At 36.3% G+C, this 15,108-nt stretch overlaps 1 protein-coding gene across 13 annotated transcripts in view; it reads left to right on the top strand.

Annotated features, from left to right (window-relative positions):
- The window catches only part of LOC135224544 (mechanosensory protein 2-like), a 745,504-nt gene that overhangs the window by 680,557 nt on the left and 49,839 nt on the right, over nt 1-15,108 (top strand). For 11 of the 13 annotated variants that reach the window (XM_064263632.1, XM_064263630.1, XM_064263629.1 and 8 more), the window contains one exon: nt 5,518-5,673. In XM_064263632.1, coding sequence (XP_064119702.1) covers nt 5,518-5,673 — 156 coding nt within the window. Of the gene's footprint in view, nt 1-5,517; nt 5,674-14,858; nt 14,957-15,108 lie in introns of all 13 variants that reach the window. The other 2 variants (XM_064263633.1, XM_064263631.1) reach the window with 1 other exon arrangement.

Genomic DNA, 15,108 nt, shown 5'->3' with positions numbered 1-15,108 from the left:
CGACCAAAATTGAATATGTACATTACGTCGTTTACTTACACATTAGATTTCTGTGAAAGTTATGGAGACTTAAGTCAGCGATTGTCGCAAGTGGTTATATTTAAATGACGGCAAAGACATCAACTTAATTAGTATTCTCTGAATCGTGTGGTCGGAATTTGATATCTGGAAAAAGAATCATGGAAAATATTACAAAATACGTCCGTTTACTTCCATTAGATTTTTTCTGTAAAAGTTATGGAGACGTAAGTCAAGCGATTGTCGCAAAGTAGTTATATTTAAATGACGGCAAAGATGTCCGATGTCCATTCCCTTTTGAGATTGTTCATTGGACCTCGTCAATCGTCGCGCAGTGTTCATTCAACCAACGCTTAGAAGATTAAAGGAAGATTATCAGCGGGGGTGACCTAATTGGCTTACTTGTGGGACGAATCTCTTGGTTAAAGTACCGCCTTTTCTGTACTTTTCTCATTCATATACCGAATAGAGAGACAGCAGTCTCTGAAATTAGTACTTTTCTCTCTCACATTTTGGTGTTTTATAGGCTCCTTTTATTAGATGGAATTCTGTTGTTACAGGAGACACTTTTACACAGTCATTGTCACCCATTATGGAATTTCACCCCCTTTCCACGATTCTTCCTCACTTCCAGAAAGTCAAGCCAGTTTTTCGCGCAAGTTTGGAAAAAGAACTGAACAGACTACACCGGATGAAAAACCAAAAACAACTTTTTTGGAAGAATGCCTCAAGAACAAGTACTTTCCAAAAAATTGTACGGATTCGGCGAGATTGACCCTCTGCAATCAAACCTCCTTCCCTCTATCACTACAAGATTTTTCTGAAGAAAGAAATCACCAATACGAGAAACGACATCTATCTCTCTGCTACGCAAGTGATATATTGAAACTCAATCTAATCTTCGCCTCCTCACTACTGACCACCGTATACAGGTATCCTGATTTCATTCTGTTCCGACATTGCTTTTGCCCTATAATAGCGTGACTCCTTCCAACAGACTTTTACGCAAGTTAAATAACCTAATAAGATATAGCGCATGGAATACTCTTGAACACAAGACAAAGTTTTTAAACTTATCCAACCCTCCGCCTGACTGTAAATCCAACATTTAGTTTTTAAATTTAGGCTTATCCTTTGCCCTAATGCCAGACCGCAACCTAGACTTCTAGTGCTTTTGATAAATTCATATCTTGACAAAAACTACAGCCGTGGAAGAAGATATGTTTAAAAGGAGTGTTACTAAAATGCTTTTAACTGACCTTCAGAAGAAATATCCTGTTCCCGCAGATCATGATAGCCATACCACTCGCTAAAAAAGTTAGATGTTATAATAAGTAGGATCCGACAAGACGGGCAAAATTGTAATAATGGACAAGACTTCTACCTCGACAAATCAACCAGCTCCTTAGCGACAAATACTTACGAAAAATGACGAAATCCCCTCCCCCCAGAACGTTTCCCACAGAATTTTTTCGGAAAGTAAGATTATTGGCCAAGACAAAAAGAAGTATTGAACTACTTAGAGAAAATATTAAATTTAAAAGTAATTAAATCCTAATTACCCTACTTTTTATGGTAGCTTCCCAAAACTTACAAAAGACAATCTTCATTCAAAGACCCATCGTTTCATGCGCCGGAGCTTTCAATTACAAATTTCTAAATGGTTTACCTGGGCCCTGGCCTATTTCCTCCTTTTTTTAGGCACTTTTTTCTCCCAGTCACATCAACATTCGGGAAGACTTTTGTCACAAATTCAGAGACGAACATATACCCACTTCACAACATAAAACTTTTAAGCCTTGACGTAGACTCCCTATTCACAAAAGTACCAGTACAGGACTTTTTCCTTCTTCAGATTTTTAAGGGAAAAATTTAAATATAGATTCAGATAATTTTCCCTTTGGCCACTTGACAAAAATAATAAAAGTTAGTTGGAATTTATGTCATCTAATAACGTATTTTCATTCGGGGAATCATTCTACAAGCAAAAAATTCGGGTGTAGGTATGGTAGTCCTTTAAGTCCTTATTTTTAGCCAATCTGTTACATGGAATACCTTTGAAACTACAGTAATAAATGCAAAAAAAAACCCCAAAACATGCTCGTGGATGAGATACTTGGATGACATACTAACATATTTTGGGATAAATAAGTGGGGTGGGAATTTTAATGAATTCCTCTCAAAATTAAACGCCATTAGTTTGCCCAGCATCAAATTTAAAAAGTTGAATGTGAAACAGACAACAAAATTCCTTTTCTTGATGTTTTAATAATCAGAGGACACGACAGAATACAAATTTACCATATACAGAAAACCACGTTCTCACTTTCATATATTCACTACCTTAGCTATCATGACAATACTATCAAGATAGGTCTAGCTAGCAACCTATTCTTAAGAAGCCTTACGAATTTGTTCCCCAGATTTTCCTGGAAAAAGAATTTGAACTAATTCGCAAGCAATTTTCATCTTTAAAGTATCCTGACCATATTTAATTGAGAAAGCAATTCAAAAAGCAAACTCCGTAATTTTTATACCGACCCCCTAAGACAAGACCAAGAGACACACCCAACAATAAAATAAAAATTCCCCACCCACCTGGAGACGATTAAAGAGAGTAACTCTCCCACCCTTGGGAAATCCAACCCTTTTGCATTTACCTACCCAAATACCTTAGCCAAATCCCTGATTAACGTCACAAAAGACATCGCCCAAAGACTCTGGGGGTATATGAGATCCCATGCCAGGACTCGTGACCAATCTTTACATCGATTTACAGGTAAATCACTTCCCCCAGAGATTAATACAACACAAACGGTCAGTTAGGTATGGACAACAGAAACTCGGCTATTTCAATCATATAAATGAAACATAACCATAGAATAACTGGAATATGTCACGTGTAATTTTATAGCAGCAACTGCCGGTACAGAGTCAAATGATGGAATCGCTTAATAAAAGAGAAGCAGGTAAATGAACATCTCAAAAGGGAATTGGACATCGGACATCGGTCGACGCAGTGTTCATTCACCAACGCTTAAAAGAAGATTAAAGGGAAGATTATCAGCGGGGTGGTGACCTAAATTGGCTTACTTGTGACGAATCTCTTGGTATAAAATACCACCTTTTCTGTAAACTTTTCTCATTCATATACTAAGAAGAGAGACAGCAGTCTCTGAAATATAGTACTTTTCTCTCTACATTTTGGTGTTTTTTAATGGGCTCCTTTTTATTAGATATATATATATATATATATATATATACTATATATATATATATATATATATATCTATACTATATATATATATATATATATATATATATATATAGAGAATATATATATATAGATATATATATATATATATATATATATATATATATATATATATATATATATGCACCTGATCTCGGTCATTCGTCGGGTTCGGATATGAAGGAAAATCAGGGAGAGAGATAAGTTTACATGCATGCACAACCAGACGGTAAGGTTAGACTGTTTTTATTGACTATTGACACTCATAACGATACACGTCTTTTGTGTTGTGGCCGACGGCGACGGGGCTGACGGCGGTGTGGGGCACTGGGAGCACTCGTCCTCGACCATGTCCGTCCTGTATGGGGACCCGCTAACGAACTGATTTTTTGACCTCTGGTGCGCCTGTTTCAAATGCCCCCTTCACACGCATCGTTATGCAAGAATCTTGCTAATTGGTTTATTCTGGCTCCTTAGACACAAGAGCCAATCAAGAAGGATATAGAGATGCGTGGCACTCTTTTGAAACTGCCCAAGCCCCACGCCAACTTGTAACGTCTTTGGCGTTGACTTGCGCTGTCGCACATACACACACTATCACATAACGTTTTAGTTGGACTTCAGAAATGTCTCTTAGACGCATATTCAAAACTGTATTGAATCAGCTCATCATATGTGCATATATATATATATATATATATATATATATATATATATATATATATATAAACATATGTGTGTATATATATACATGTATGTATATATGTATGCATACATACATACATATATATATATATATATATATATATATATATATATATATATATAAACTTCACCATCTAGGAATTTATATTGTAGTTTGGAATTTATATATATATATATATATATATTATATATATATATATTTATATGAAATTACGCACAGACATATACATGTAGTGTATATATATATATATATATAATATATATATACATATGTGTGTATATATATATACATGTATGTATATATGTATGCATACATACATATATATATATATATATATATATATTTATATATAATTACGCACAGACATATACATGTATGTATATATATATATATATATATAATATATATACATGTATGTATATATATATATAATATATATATATATATATATATATAACTTAACCATCTAGGAATTTATATGTAGTTACCGTCTTACTCTCTAGTTAGTAGATTTTCTAGTTCCGCCTCCATTACAATTTGGGATGATATGGTGGGACTCAGGTGATGGCGACAGTTGAATTGTGGCCTGACGAAACCTCTCGTGTTTGTTTGAGGTGTTTCGACTTGGGATTTATTTCTGCTCGCACTTAATCTCGCTCTTCATTGAGGTACTTGTGCTTCATCTTCCCTCTAAGGAGAAACCTTAGTCTTTCTCTTTTTATGCTTGTGTTTTAAGTATGCAAGTAAGAATACGTGTACTTCATCATAAACCGGGCGTTTTTTTATAACCAAACATCTCGGAGTGTGTGTTAATTAAACTCAAGAAATGAAGGCTTCTAACTGAATTATTTCAGCGCCAGGTAATGTATAGAGATTCAACTTTTAGAAATGTTGAGCCTTTTTTCAATGTAAATAAGGAAGTGTTTGAATTCATTCTAATACATTTAATCCTGAGAACAGTTTTTTATAGCACATAATGGTATCCAGACCTTCATAGTGCAATTTAGAGGACTTTGATGGCACGTAAGTAATGCTTTTAATTTTACAGTAAGTATTTTTTGTTTAGTTAAAATTATATTTCCTATGTTGAAAGTTTAAATAATTTCAGTTTGTACAGGATTGAAAGGGCATAATAGAGAGTAGAATATTATATCTATAGTATGTATTCCATTAGACCAAAGGTGAATGGATTAACTTCATAGCAATGTAGGTACTTCATCGAGCAAAGTTTGGTAAGGTATTGTATTTGAACTAACCTTGGATAGGTTTTAGTCATAAAACTACAAATGATGAATTACGGGAATCTTCATTTCAATTTAATGGAAAAGACAATAACTATTGACACCTATATGAAAATATGTGAAGAAATAATGCTCGGATGAAGTGGACAATAATGAAAATATTTAGTTTGTTTAAAAGAACCACGGATGAAATAAAGAAATGAATAGGACAGATACAGTGAGCACCTAAATGTCTTTTCACTAAACCCCCGACGACTCAATGCTGCTTCAGATGTGATGACTCTCCTACCTCTCAACAGGTCGTTCAGGAGTACGAGCGAGCGGTGATATTCCGACTCGGTCGCCTGCTCAAAGGCGGCGCGAAAGGCCCAGGTATATTCTTCGTGGTCCCTTGCCTGGACTCGTACAGGAAGGTCGACCTCCGAACTGTCTCTTTCGATGTCCCGCCTCAAGAGGTAATGCTAATCCGTCTCCATGTGGGTCCGGATTGCCAGTTTCTTTTTGCCTTGTTACAAATCTTATTATCTCCTGTTTTCAATTACTGAGCTTCCTTCTTTCATTGAGGAAGATGATATATCTGATGTCATGTCATTTCAAAGATGCTTTATTTAGAGCTCTTATGATCTCATACTTAAAACATTTGTTTCAAAATCCGATCCTGGAGATTTGGTATAAAACTTGTAACTGTTGTATCCTTGACTAACAAACCACCTTTTTCATATTATCTTATAATATTTTGACAAAGGAAAGTGATTTTCAGGAGGTTATTATATATAGGTGATCACTTTTCATGACCTGTTGAATAAGTTCAGATTTCTTGGGCTACATATTTCATATGAATTATGGTGAATTATATATATATTGGATTTGTCATGTAAATAATCAATCTTAATAAATACTGTCTAAATAAACGTCCAATGGGTATATTTGCAATGAACGAAAAGAGCATTCACGAACTGTTCCTTCAGAACGGGTATGAAATTATTTTTTGACAGGTGTCCTTGAGCGCTGTGCTTGCCTACAGGTGCCAAGGACACCAAATGGTCTTGCTGGAATGCCCTGAGGAACACATTCTATATACCCATGGGACTTTGCTCTTTCTATTCGTTTTTGCCACTTTTCTTTTATATTTCTTTTCTACTTAGACTTCGTTCTTTTACAAATTGTTTCATATTCATTGTGAAATTAATGCTTTGTTTTGATTCAATTAGACATTTTTACTTATTTTGCAACTCTAAATATTCCAGGATACTTAAATGATTGAGCAGTAATTTTAAACAGTCTTCGCCATTTTGATATTTTCATTCGACCCTGATTTTTTTCCTTTGATTCATGTCCTTTCTTTTCTTGGCTTCCTGAATATGTCCTTCATTCCCACACATTGAAATATGTACAGGAAACTGAAGATATCATCATTTCCCTTGATTTTCCCGCCTTCAATAAACAATTAACTGATGAATTAATTTTAAAATTGTCGAAAGAAATGTTATTGTATCCTTTGTAGTCAAGGTTGAGATTTGGTCTCTTGTCCCTCCCCTCCTATTCACAATTTAAAGTGTTTTCTGACATGTGAGTCACAGATCCAATTCATTTCCTTTTTTTAGAATTGTTGTTTCTTTTTTCTGGGGTGCACTGTTGTCGATGTTGTCCAGCTTTTGTTTTGATTTTTGCCCGGCAATATCTCCTCATTCTTACGGCACGCATTTATATCAACTGTCTCTATTGTATGGTTTCGTTGTTCATTTGTCTGTTTTTTCTGTTGTAGAAATGATCAGCTATGACTGCGTGCCATAACAATTTAGTTCTCTTGACTGTCATTGCTACTTCTTCTTGATATGGTTTATATATTTTCCCTTTTAAAACTCTCTCTCTCTCTCTCTCTCTCTCTCTCTCTCTCTCTCTCTCTCTTTGCTCTCATGTATTCCCAATTTCATCTCCAGTAGTTGTAAATTCCTTTTTCGTGTTTCTGTTCAACTTTGTTCTTTTGTTTGTTTGTTTTGATTTTTTCAACTTTTAGCTTCAGTAATTAATAAGCTCGCTATTAATCCAAGTAGTTTGTCTTTTATTTCCATTCTGATATTAAGCCCATTATTAATCTCTCTATACCACCTCCATTTCATATTTATGATCAAATTATAACAATGAACCTTTTGCTCTGGTATGGCATTTACGAACTAGTGTACATGTGATGGGACAGAATACTGTAGGACTCTGGTTTACTTTTATTATTTTTAATCGACTTTATACAGAGACCGAACAATGTTTATTTTCAAAGACTTCCTAGGCTTGTTTTTCGAAAGACTTATACAGCAGTGAGAGAAGATGAACTCTTCACACCATGGATGCGCAGGGGAGGACGTTCAAGAGATCTTATCCATTTTGTTTCCTTTCTCAAAACGACTTCTATGACTGTCTAACGACTAAAACACCGAGGACCAGGAAGGCCAGTTGTGTTCTTCTTTGGTTTGACAACTGGCTGCAACTCTGGAGCCGCTGAGCAAACGTTACTTCCGAGGTTTTCCCTCTTGGAATTTTTTTGTCATTGTGTACCTGTGTGTGTGTGTGTGTGTTTAGTAGTAAGGCGTGTCTTTGTATGTATGTGTATGCACGCGCGTGTTTGTTTGTATGAGTCTGTGTGTGTGTGTGTGCGAATGTTGGGTAAGTGGTTCGCATGTGCAATGGTTATGTGTCCAGGAAGAATTGTAGTTCTTGATCTCGTTTACTGAGTTAGTTATCTGGTTTATGGATTTTGAACTATGGCCCTCAGTGCATAGTTGGAAAAACCAACACTTGTCGGTAAAGCCTACAGTAAATGTTATTTCATTTTTCTTTTCTCTGTAAATGAACAAAATGTATTATTTCTTATTCAGTAGTATTTTTGAGACTTCAGTGGGTGGACCGTGTTTTATCAAGTCCCAGGTGATGCACTTGATGTAATTCTTTTCTTTGTGCTGTAATGGCACCGAGCATTTATTGTGAAGAGAAACTTCAGGTACCTCCGATGGGCGCACGAGATAAGGTCATCATTTAACGCATCATTAAGGGGAAACTTGAATTGAATAAGGTTTTATTAAAAGCCGCTCAGCTATAAATGCATAATACGAACACGTCGTCGCTAAAATCTGCTTAAAAGAGAAATCCATTGAATCCAGAAATGAGTCGACAAGGGTTTGAAAGAAGTGAAAACCAGTGAAAACCTCGTCACTGATATTAATGAAAAGCTTTAGATGTTGCTGATGGCGGAGTCGTCTTTTAATCACCTCAAGAACATTGTCACGTATGTAAGTGTGTGCGTGCGTGCGTGCGTTCGGGTTCGTGTGTAACCCGCAGGATTTAATCCGACATTCATTTCAATGGGATTTAAGGAATCAGGGTCAGTAACTTTAAAAGACTTCTTTGAACCCCATTGTCTGTCATTTTCTTCGAATCGGAATTTATCTCATTTTGGGTTAAATTTGAACCAGATTTTGCAATTTTTCGAAATGTTCTGTTGATTAATTAGTCTGTTAACAATGTACTTCTTTTCAGAAATGTAGAAGAGCGATTAATTTAATTGAGAAAACATTTATATATTTATACATTTCATAAGACCAATATTTTAATATAATTGACATTACTTTTATATCGTTTTCATTCATATCCTTCGAACATGGATTTTTTATTTGGAAAATTTTGGAATCGTTGGCTTTATGACAAATAACGGAATAGTACATAGTCATCATTTTACTTGATAACATTTCAACTACTCTTCACAAGCTTATAAAGATTATATTTGTCCGGTTTGCCATAATTGTATTATTTTGTTACATTTTCTATTCTTGCATAAGTTGGAGTGCTAGTGCAGGGATTCATGCGCCAGGGATGAGTGAGTGCTGGAAGAGACAGAGAAAGAAAGGGCGAAGAGGCGGGAAATAATGAAAGAGAGGAGAGATGATTTGTGACAGACCGTGAGAGAGACGTGAAAAATAGATGAAAAGCAAGAAAAGCCGTGACAGGCGGGTAGTGACGAAAGAACCAGAGAAATGAGACTTCGATATCCGGTATGGAAACAAAGGGATGAATGGGAGCGACAGAAGTCGTCAAGGAGAGCAAGGGCGGTGGAAGCTGGTCGGAAAGGACGGAGCGAGTGAGCGGTACTAACAGAGTCCGTTGGTGACTTGAACAAGCTTGCGGTAAGATCGACACCGCACTGCTCGGTTGTGATGTGTATATAATTTAGTTTATCCGCCAGCCGCTTTGCCTGTGTTGCATTAAAGAGGGTGTTTTGTTCTTATGAAAATCAGATATTTTTTCCTGTAAGATTATGCTGCATCTGCTCTCACACATAGAGCATGCAAAGCATCTGAATTTGTAATTATTTATTCTGAACACGCGAACTAGGAATCTGGGCGATTTATATCACAATAAGTGAGAATGAGATAAATGTGCAAACTGCGAATAAGAAATTGAGAAGCTCTACTTGAATGTTGTCAATAACCCTAATTTCATAACAGTTTGATGAAAAAGAGTTCAAATTCACTTTTTAGTCTCATGATGCTTCAGCGAAATCCACGCTCCTTTTAGGTTATTTGTCTCATTCCCAGCTGGGTATTCTACCGAGTTATGAAGGAAATGTTGCTGCCTAGTAGCAGCGTGTCTGGAAAGAGGACCTAGGGACCGGGAAGGGTGCAACAGCAGCGCCAAGTTTTTGTTTGTCCTGTAGCAAATAATGCACAACACAAATGTAGACATAAAAGTATTCATTTCTCTCTCTCTCTCTCTCTCTCTCTCTCTCTCTCTCTCTCTCTCTCTCTCTCTCTCTCTCTCTCTCTAACGCACACAAACATTGTGCATATATGTATAGTATATATACTCGTATATGTAGGTATATAGTTATGTATACTAATGGTTGTGGTTTCAAATGTGCTAGATGTGGTGTGGTGCAGATAAGACGAAATGTTTGGTGGAAAATTATTTATTTAAAGAGAGAAGGTTGGATGCCTTACGCTTGCAGAGATGGAAGAACAGTGTGTGCTGGAAATGAGTCAGACAGATTGATTATGTGGGGTTGCTGAAGGAGCAGAGCTGTGGGAGGTGGCAGTTGCAGTGACAAGAAGAATCTGGGGCCAGGTGAGAGAACAAAAGTGTTTGTTTGAGGGAGGATCGTGTTGGTAAGATTGTAGCAAGAGAACATCCTGTAATAAATAGCGAGAGAGTCTGGGCCAGGAATAGAATAGCATGAGATTGCAAAAAATATAAATAAATGAATAACAAATTGAAGCAAAGATTAAACAAATAAATAAATAAATTGAAGAGTGAATCAGACACCAGAAAGGTTTAGATAATATGAATAGATTTTTTTTTATTAAAAAAGGGCGGGTACGGGTTGGATTTAAAATACATGGTTTCGCAAGGTAAAACAACAATGTAAGGTATTTTGGGAAAAGAGAAAACCGGAAGAAAAGGAAAAAGTTTCACCTTCTCTCCTCGCTCATCTCTCTCCTCATCTCTTTCCTCGTTCTCTCCTCCTCTCTCTCCTCTCTTTTCTCTTTTCCCACTTTTTTTATTTTTTTGTTTGGCTCAGTGGAGATCAAATTTTAAAACAATTTGATGGATCTAATAGTGGGAAGAGGAGGGGCTGCAGTATATCTGATCATTATTTTCGCGCCACAAAAGTTAGGGTATATATAAACTTAAGATTTGGGGAAATTGAGGGAAATGTGGCCGTAACTCGAATGATACAAGTGAGTGTAATACTAAGCAATCAAGAAGAGCACATAAGGAGGAAGAGGAGGAAAAATGGTTTATTGTCAGACACAAGTGGAAAATGTAGAGATTCTACGGAAAATTGGGCAGTGGGATCACAGAGTTAGCAGGAAGTGTCTTTTCTGTAGAGAAGTGTATGAAAATCAAAAAAATAAAAATAAAAATAGGTTTAGCTAAGCAATAAAAGGAAATCAATTAATCTTGTGTGTAGCAAAGCAATAAAAGGAGATGAATTAATCTTCAATCGCGAGATAAGTGATGTTATGTACAGGCATGTAGAAGGTATATGTAAGGTCGACAAGAAACAAATGAATGGGAAAACAGGGGAGGTACTGATAGTAGAGAATTAAATAAAAGCGGGGAGAACGTTCTCCGGAAATTTAAGTGCACAGAGAAAAGTTAACGAGTAAATGAATCATACTGAATATAGTAAATTTAAGACAATCAGAAACGAAAGAAAAGAAGTGTGGAAAACCTGGGTTTAAGTTTGAAAACACTTCTGACTATTGAGGATATAAGGACTGCAGTTGATCGGCCGAAGAATGGATAGACACTAAGAGCAGTAGGGCGATGGTGAATTTGTTATTGAATGGCTAACCAGGATCTATGAGAAATGTCTGGAAAAGAGAGGGATTCTAAAGTAGTGGAAGGGAGGAATTATAAATCTTCTGAGAAAGGTGACAGAGAAGATTTACTCTGCAGCCACCCCTTGTTAGTGGTCATTGCTTAACGTTTAAACAAATAATGTTTGATATATATATATTATTTATATAATATGTATGTGTGTGGGTGTGTAACTAATTTCACCATATACTTTCAACCTTAGAAGGGAAGGGAAGGATGGAGTTGGTGAGATCTCGGCAAGTTCCTTAAGAGGAGTTTTCATGTCTTGTACCTTTCATTGATCCAAATGGGCGCTGGTACCCATTCACAGGTGGGTCGAGTGGTATGTTAGCGTTTGAGTGATAACAGTAGCGTTTCAAAGATGGATGCCTGAAGAATATCTGATACAGAATGGTCATGGAAACATTTTTATTAATATATCAGTTACAATAAAACTGAAGTGTAAGAAAAGAGCTAAAATTTGATCGATATGAGCATGACATAGGGTAGGTTACCGACTCTCTTATTACAGCACTCTGTAAACAGTACGGGAAGAATCTAACAATATTCCTAAATATCCGACCCTTTTAATGAAACTGATAATGGTTTAAGAACGTATTTTAGTCGTTTGTAGAAAATATACACAATTAAGAATATTTCATCTTTGAAGATAAAACCATGATAATAGAACTCCCAAATATTTGAGCCAAGTCTGTGGACCTCGGAAATGTGTTTGGAAGAGAGAAACGGTAAACGTCATATATCATTCAATTAGACAAATGTGCAAGTAAAAGAAAAGAAAATTATTTTTTTTAAGAATGGTGCCATCAAAATGGAGACTTAAGTACCAAGGGTTCCTCTTCAGTTATATTATCAAACGTAAGCAGAATGTCAAAATAATAGAAATTGTATAGTGAAAATCTTCCTTATATCACTATGGTTTAACACTAGCATTAAATCAGTAAGAAAGATAATTGATCTTATAAATAAAAGACCGCAGCAAACTATGGCTTTGGGGAGTAAAAACAAAAAGAAAAACTCTCGTCTCTGTGGACATCATAAGTACACCTAACTTGGAGGTTCAGAAAAAATAACGTCCTAAAACGTGGGACAGAACTTGACTGAATAAACTCGGAAGGTTTCTATATGTTGTTATAAGACGAGAGAGAGAGAGAGAGAGAGAGAGAGAGAGAGAGAGAGAGAGAGAGAGAGAGAGAGATGACTTCTCTAAATAAAAAGAATATATCATTTGTTTAGGATACATAAGTATAATTTATAATTACAACCTTATGAAGTTTTTTTTTTTTTTGCTGCAAATGACTGAAGCAAAGTGGATTTAGTTTTTTTTATAAATTCCCTGAAATCTACTAGGCAGCTGTCAATTCCCGACTTAGTATATGGAAATGATGGCAACAATCTTGACTTAGGAATGTGAAATTACTGCAGCCAGCCTATTCTGTCTGTTGAAAGATACAAGCTTAAACTGGAGGTGGGTGAGAGGATGATTCCAGACTGAAATCTCCCAAGTATGTATATTAGAGGGACAAATGAAAGGCAAACGGCTTGGAGACAGACAGTCTCCTCAACAAGCATTTGGGCGTTCTTCAGTGAATGAGGCGGATTGTAGCCCGCAATTTGTAAGCAGTTTCCATACACACAGATATTCCATCGATGTGTTCGTCTCCATACTGTCAAGTTAAGAAAAACTCACCTGGGCTTTTTACCAGTTCATATGTAGAAATTGCATATACCTAACTTGATCTGAATATTAAAAAGTGTATTCATGATGATCCAAATAGTCCAGAAGTATGATAACAAATATCTCGATATTGAAGATGAAATGAAAGGTAACTGTATCAAACATTCTCACTCCTGGAATACACTCTATCCCTCATTCTCTTCTACTCTCTCTAGTAAACTGCCGTGTGTGTGTGTGTTGTGTGTGTGTGTGCGTGCGTGCAAGCGCGTCCCACTCGCATGATTGACAGAATGGTTCTGTTACAGTAATATATTGTCTCGTGGTCTCATTACTGCATAGTTGAGATTGCAGAGTCGGATCTATATATTTCGCACAAGGGGTTCGTTTTATAAATATCCATTTGATGGGAAGCGTAAGGGAAACAGTGATATGACGGAAAAGAAGGATGAAAGAAAATAGGGAATGAATGGAGCTGGTATAATAAATAAAACTGAAATAAACGTAGTAATGTGTGCTTTGAATCAACTGCTAAAGTAGTTAGCTGGGGGTAGGTGAAAGTAATGATTACTTGAGAGAGAGAGAGAGAGAGAGAGAGAGAAGAGAGAGAGAGAGAGAGAGAGAGATAATGCAATTAACAAAAGGAGAAAGCCCAGAGATCGAAGGGTTAAGGAATATGGGAGCTGATGATAAGCTCTTTTACGAAAGGGAAACTGCAAAAGGAAGAAGAGAGGAAGGTAATGATAACAGAGGAGTGAACTGGAAAAGTACCGTGTCCTTAAGGGAATTCGTCTAAGGACAGCAGTTTTTTTTTTCATAGAAAATGTTTTTTTAACTTACTATTTAGTGATTTCATATCTACTGATACATCTTTTTCCCTGTATAATTCACGTTATATATACACAGATATATATATATGTATATATATATATATATATATATATATATATATATATATATATATATATATATATATGTGTGTTGTGTGTGTGTGTGTGTGTGTGTGTGTGTGAGAGAGAGAGAGAGAGAGAGAGAGAGTGAGTGAGTGAGAAACAGAAAATAAGGCAAGCAAGCGCGCGGACAAGTTGTAGTGTTTTGTGCATTTGAACGTAAGTAGAGTTAAGTTGGATAGACATCACATATGCTCAGCATTGTTAGGGTTATAAGACTACGACGTAGACGAGACTGACTAGACTGATTTATTAACATATACTATATTTTATCATTTATTTGTTTCATTGGATCATTTTCTTTTAAATCAGAATAATAAAGGACGTCCTTTCCTTCATATCCAATCATCCACTTTAAAGAAAAGAATGAACCAAGTCATAATGAATCTGAGTGAGCTTGAGTTGCTAATTGATGGACTGGTCTGACTTCGCAGTGAGATCATGACCACAAACTTCAGTTTAATTGTCTTTTATTCTGTGACTCCTGAGTGTCTGTGAATGACCCCAGCGGTGACTGGGTGAAAAGGAAAAAAAATGAAAGTCGATAAAAGCAGCGTGGCTTCTTTACGCCACCATGGAGCTGAGTGACCTTGGATGCGTTTATGACCTTTGACCTGACCTGACCTGGCGGGTGGTAATATTGCAGATCCTCTCCCGTGACCACGTGACAGTAGCGGTGGATGCTGTGGTATACTACAGAGTCCAGAATCCCGTCATGGCAGAGAACAATGTGGAGGACTACAGGTAGACGAAGGGCACATTCGCCAAGCAAATGTAGCCCTGCATAAAACAAAAACTGATAAAATGAATCAAAAACAATGGGGCAGCCCCTCTCCTCTTCCCTTCTTAACCACCCAGGATAGTCCAATGGTCTCAACATGTGCTCCGGAATCACC

Source organism: Macrobrachium nipponense, chromosome 12 (genome assembly GCF_015104395.2).
Source record: "Macrobrachium nipponense isolate FS-2020 chromosome 12, ASM1510439v2, whole genome shotgun sequence".
NCBI lineage: Eukaryota > Metazoa > Arthropoda > Malacostraca > Decapoda > Palaemonidae > Macrobrachium > Macrobrachium nipponense.
The sequence above is the reverse complement of the archived record's forward strand: the minus strand, read 5'-3'. Positions and strand labels throughout refer to the sequence as shown.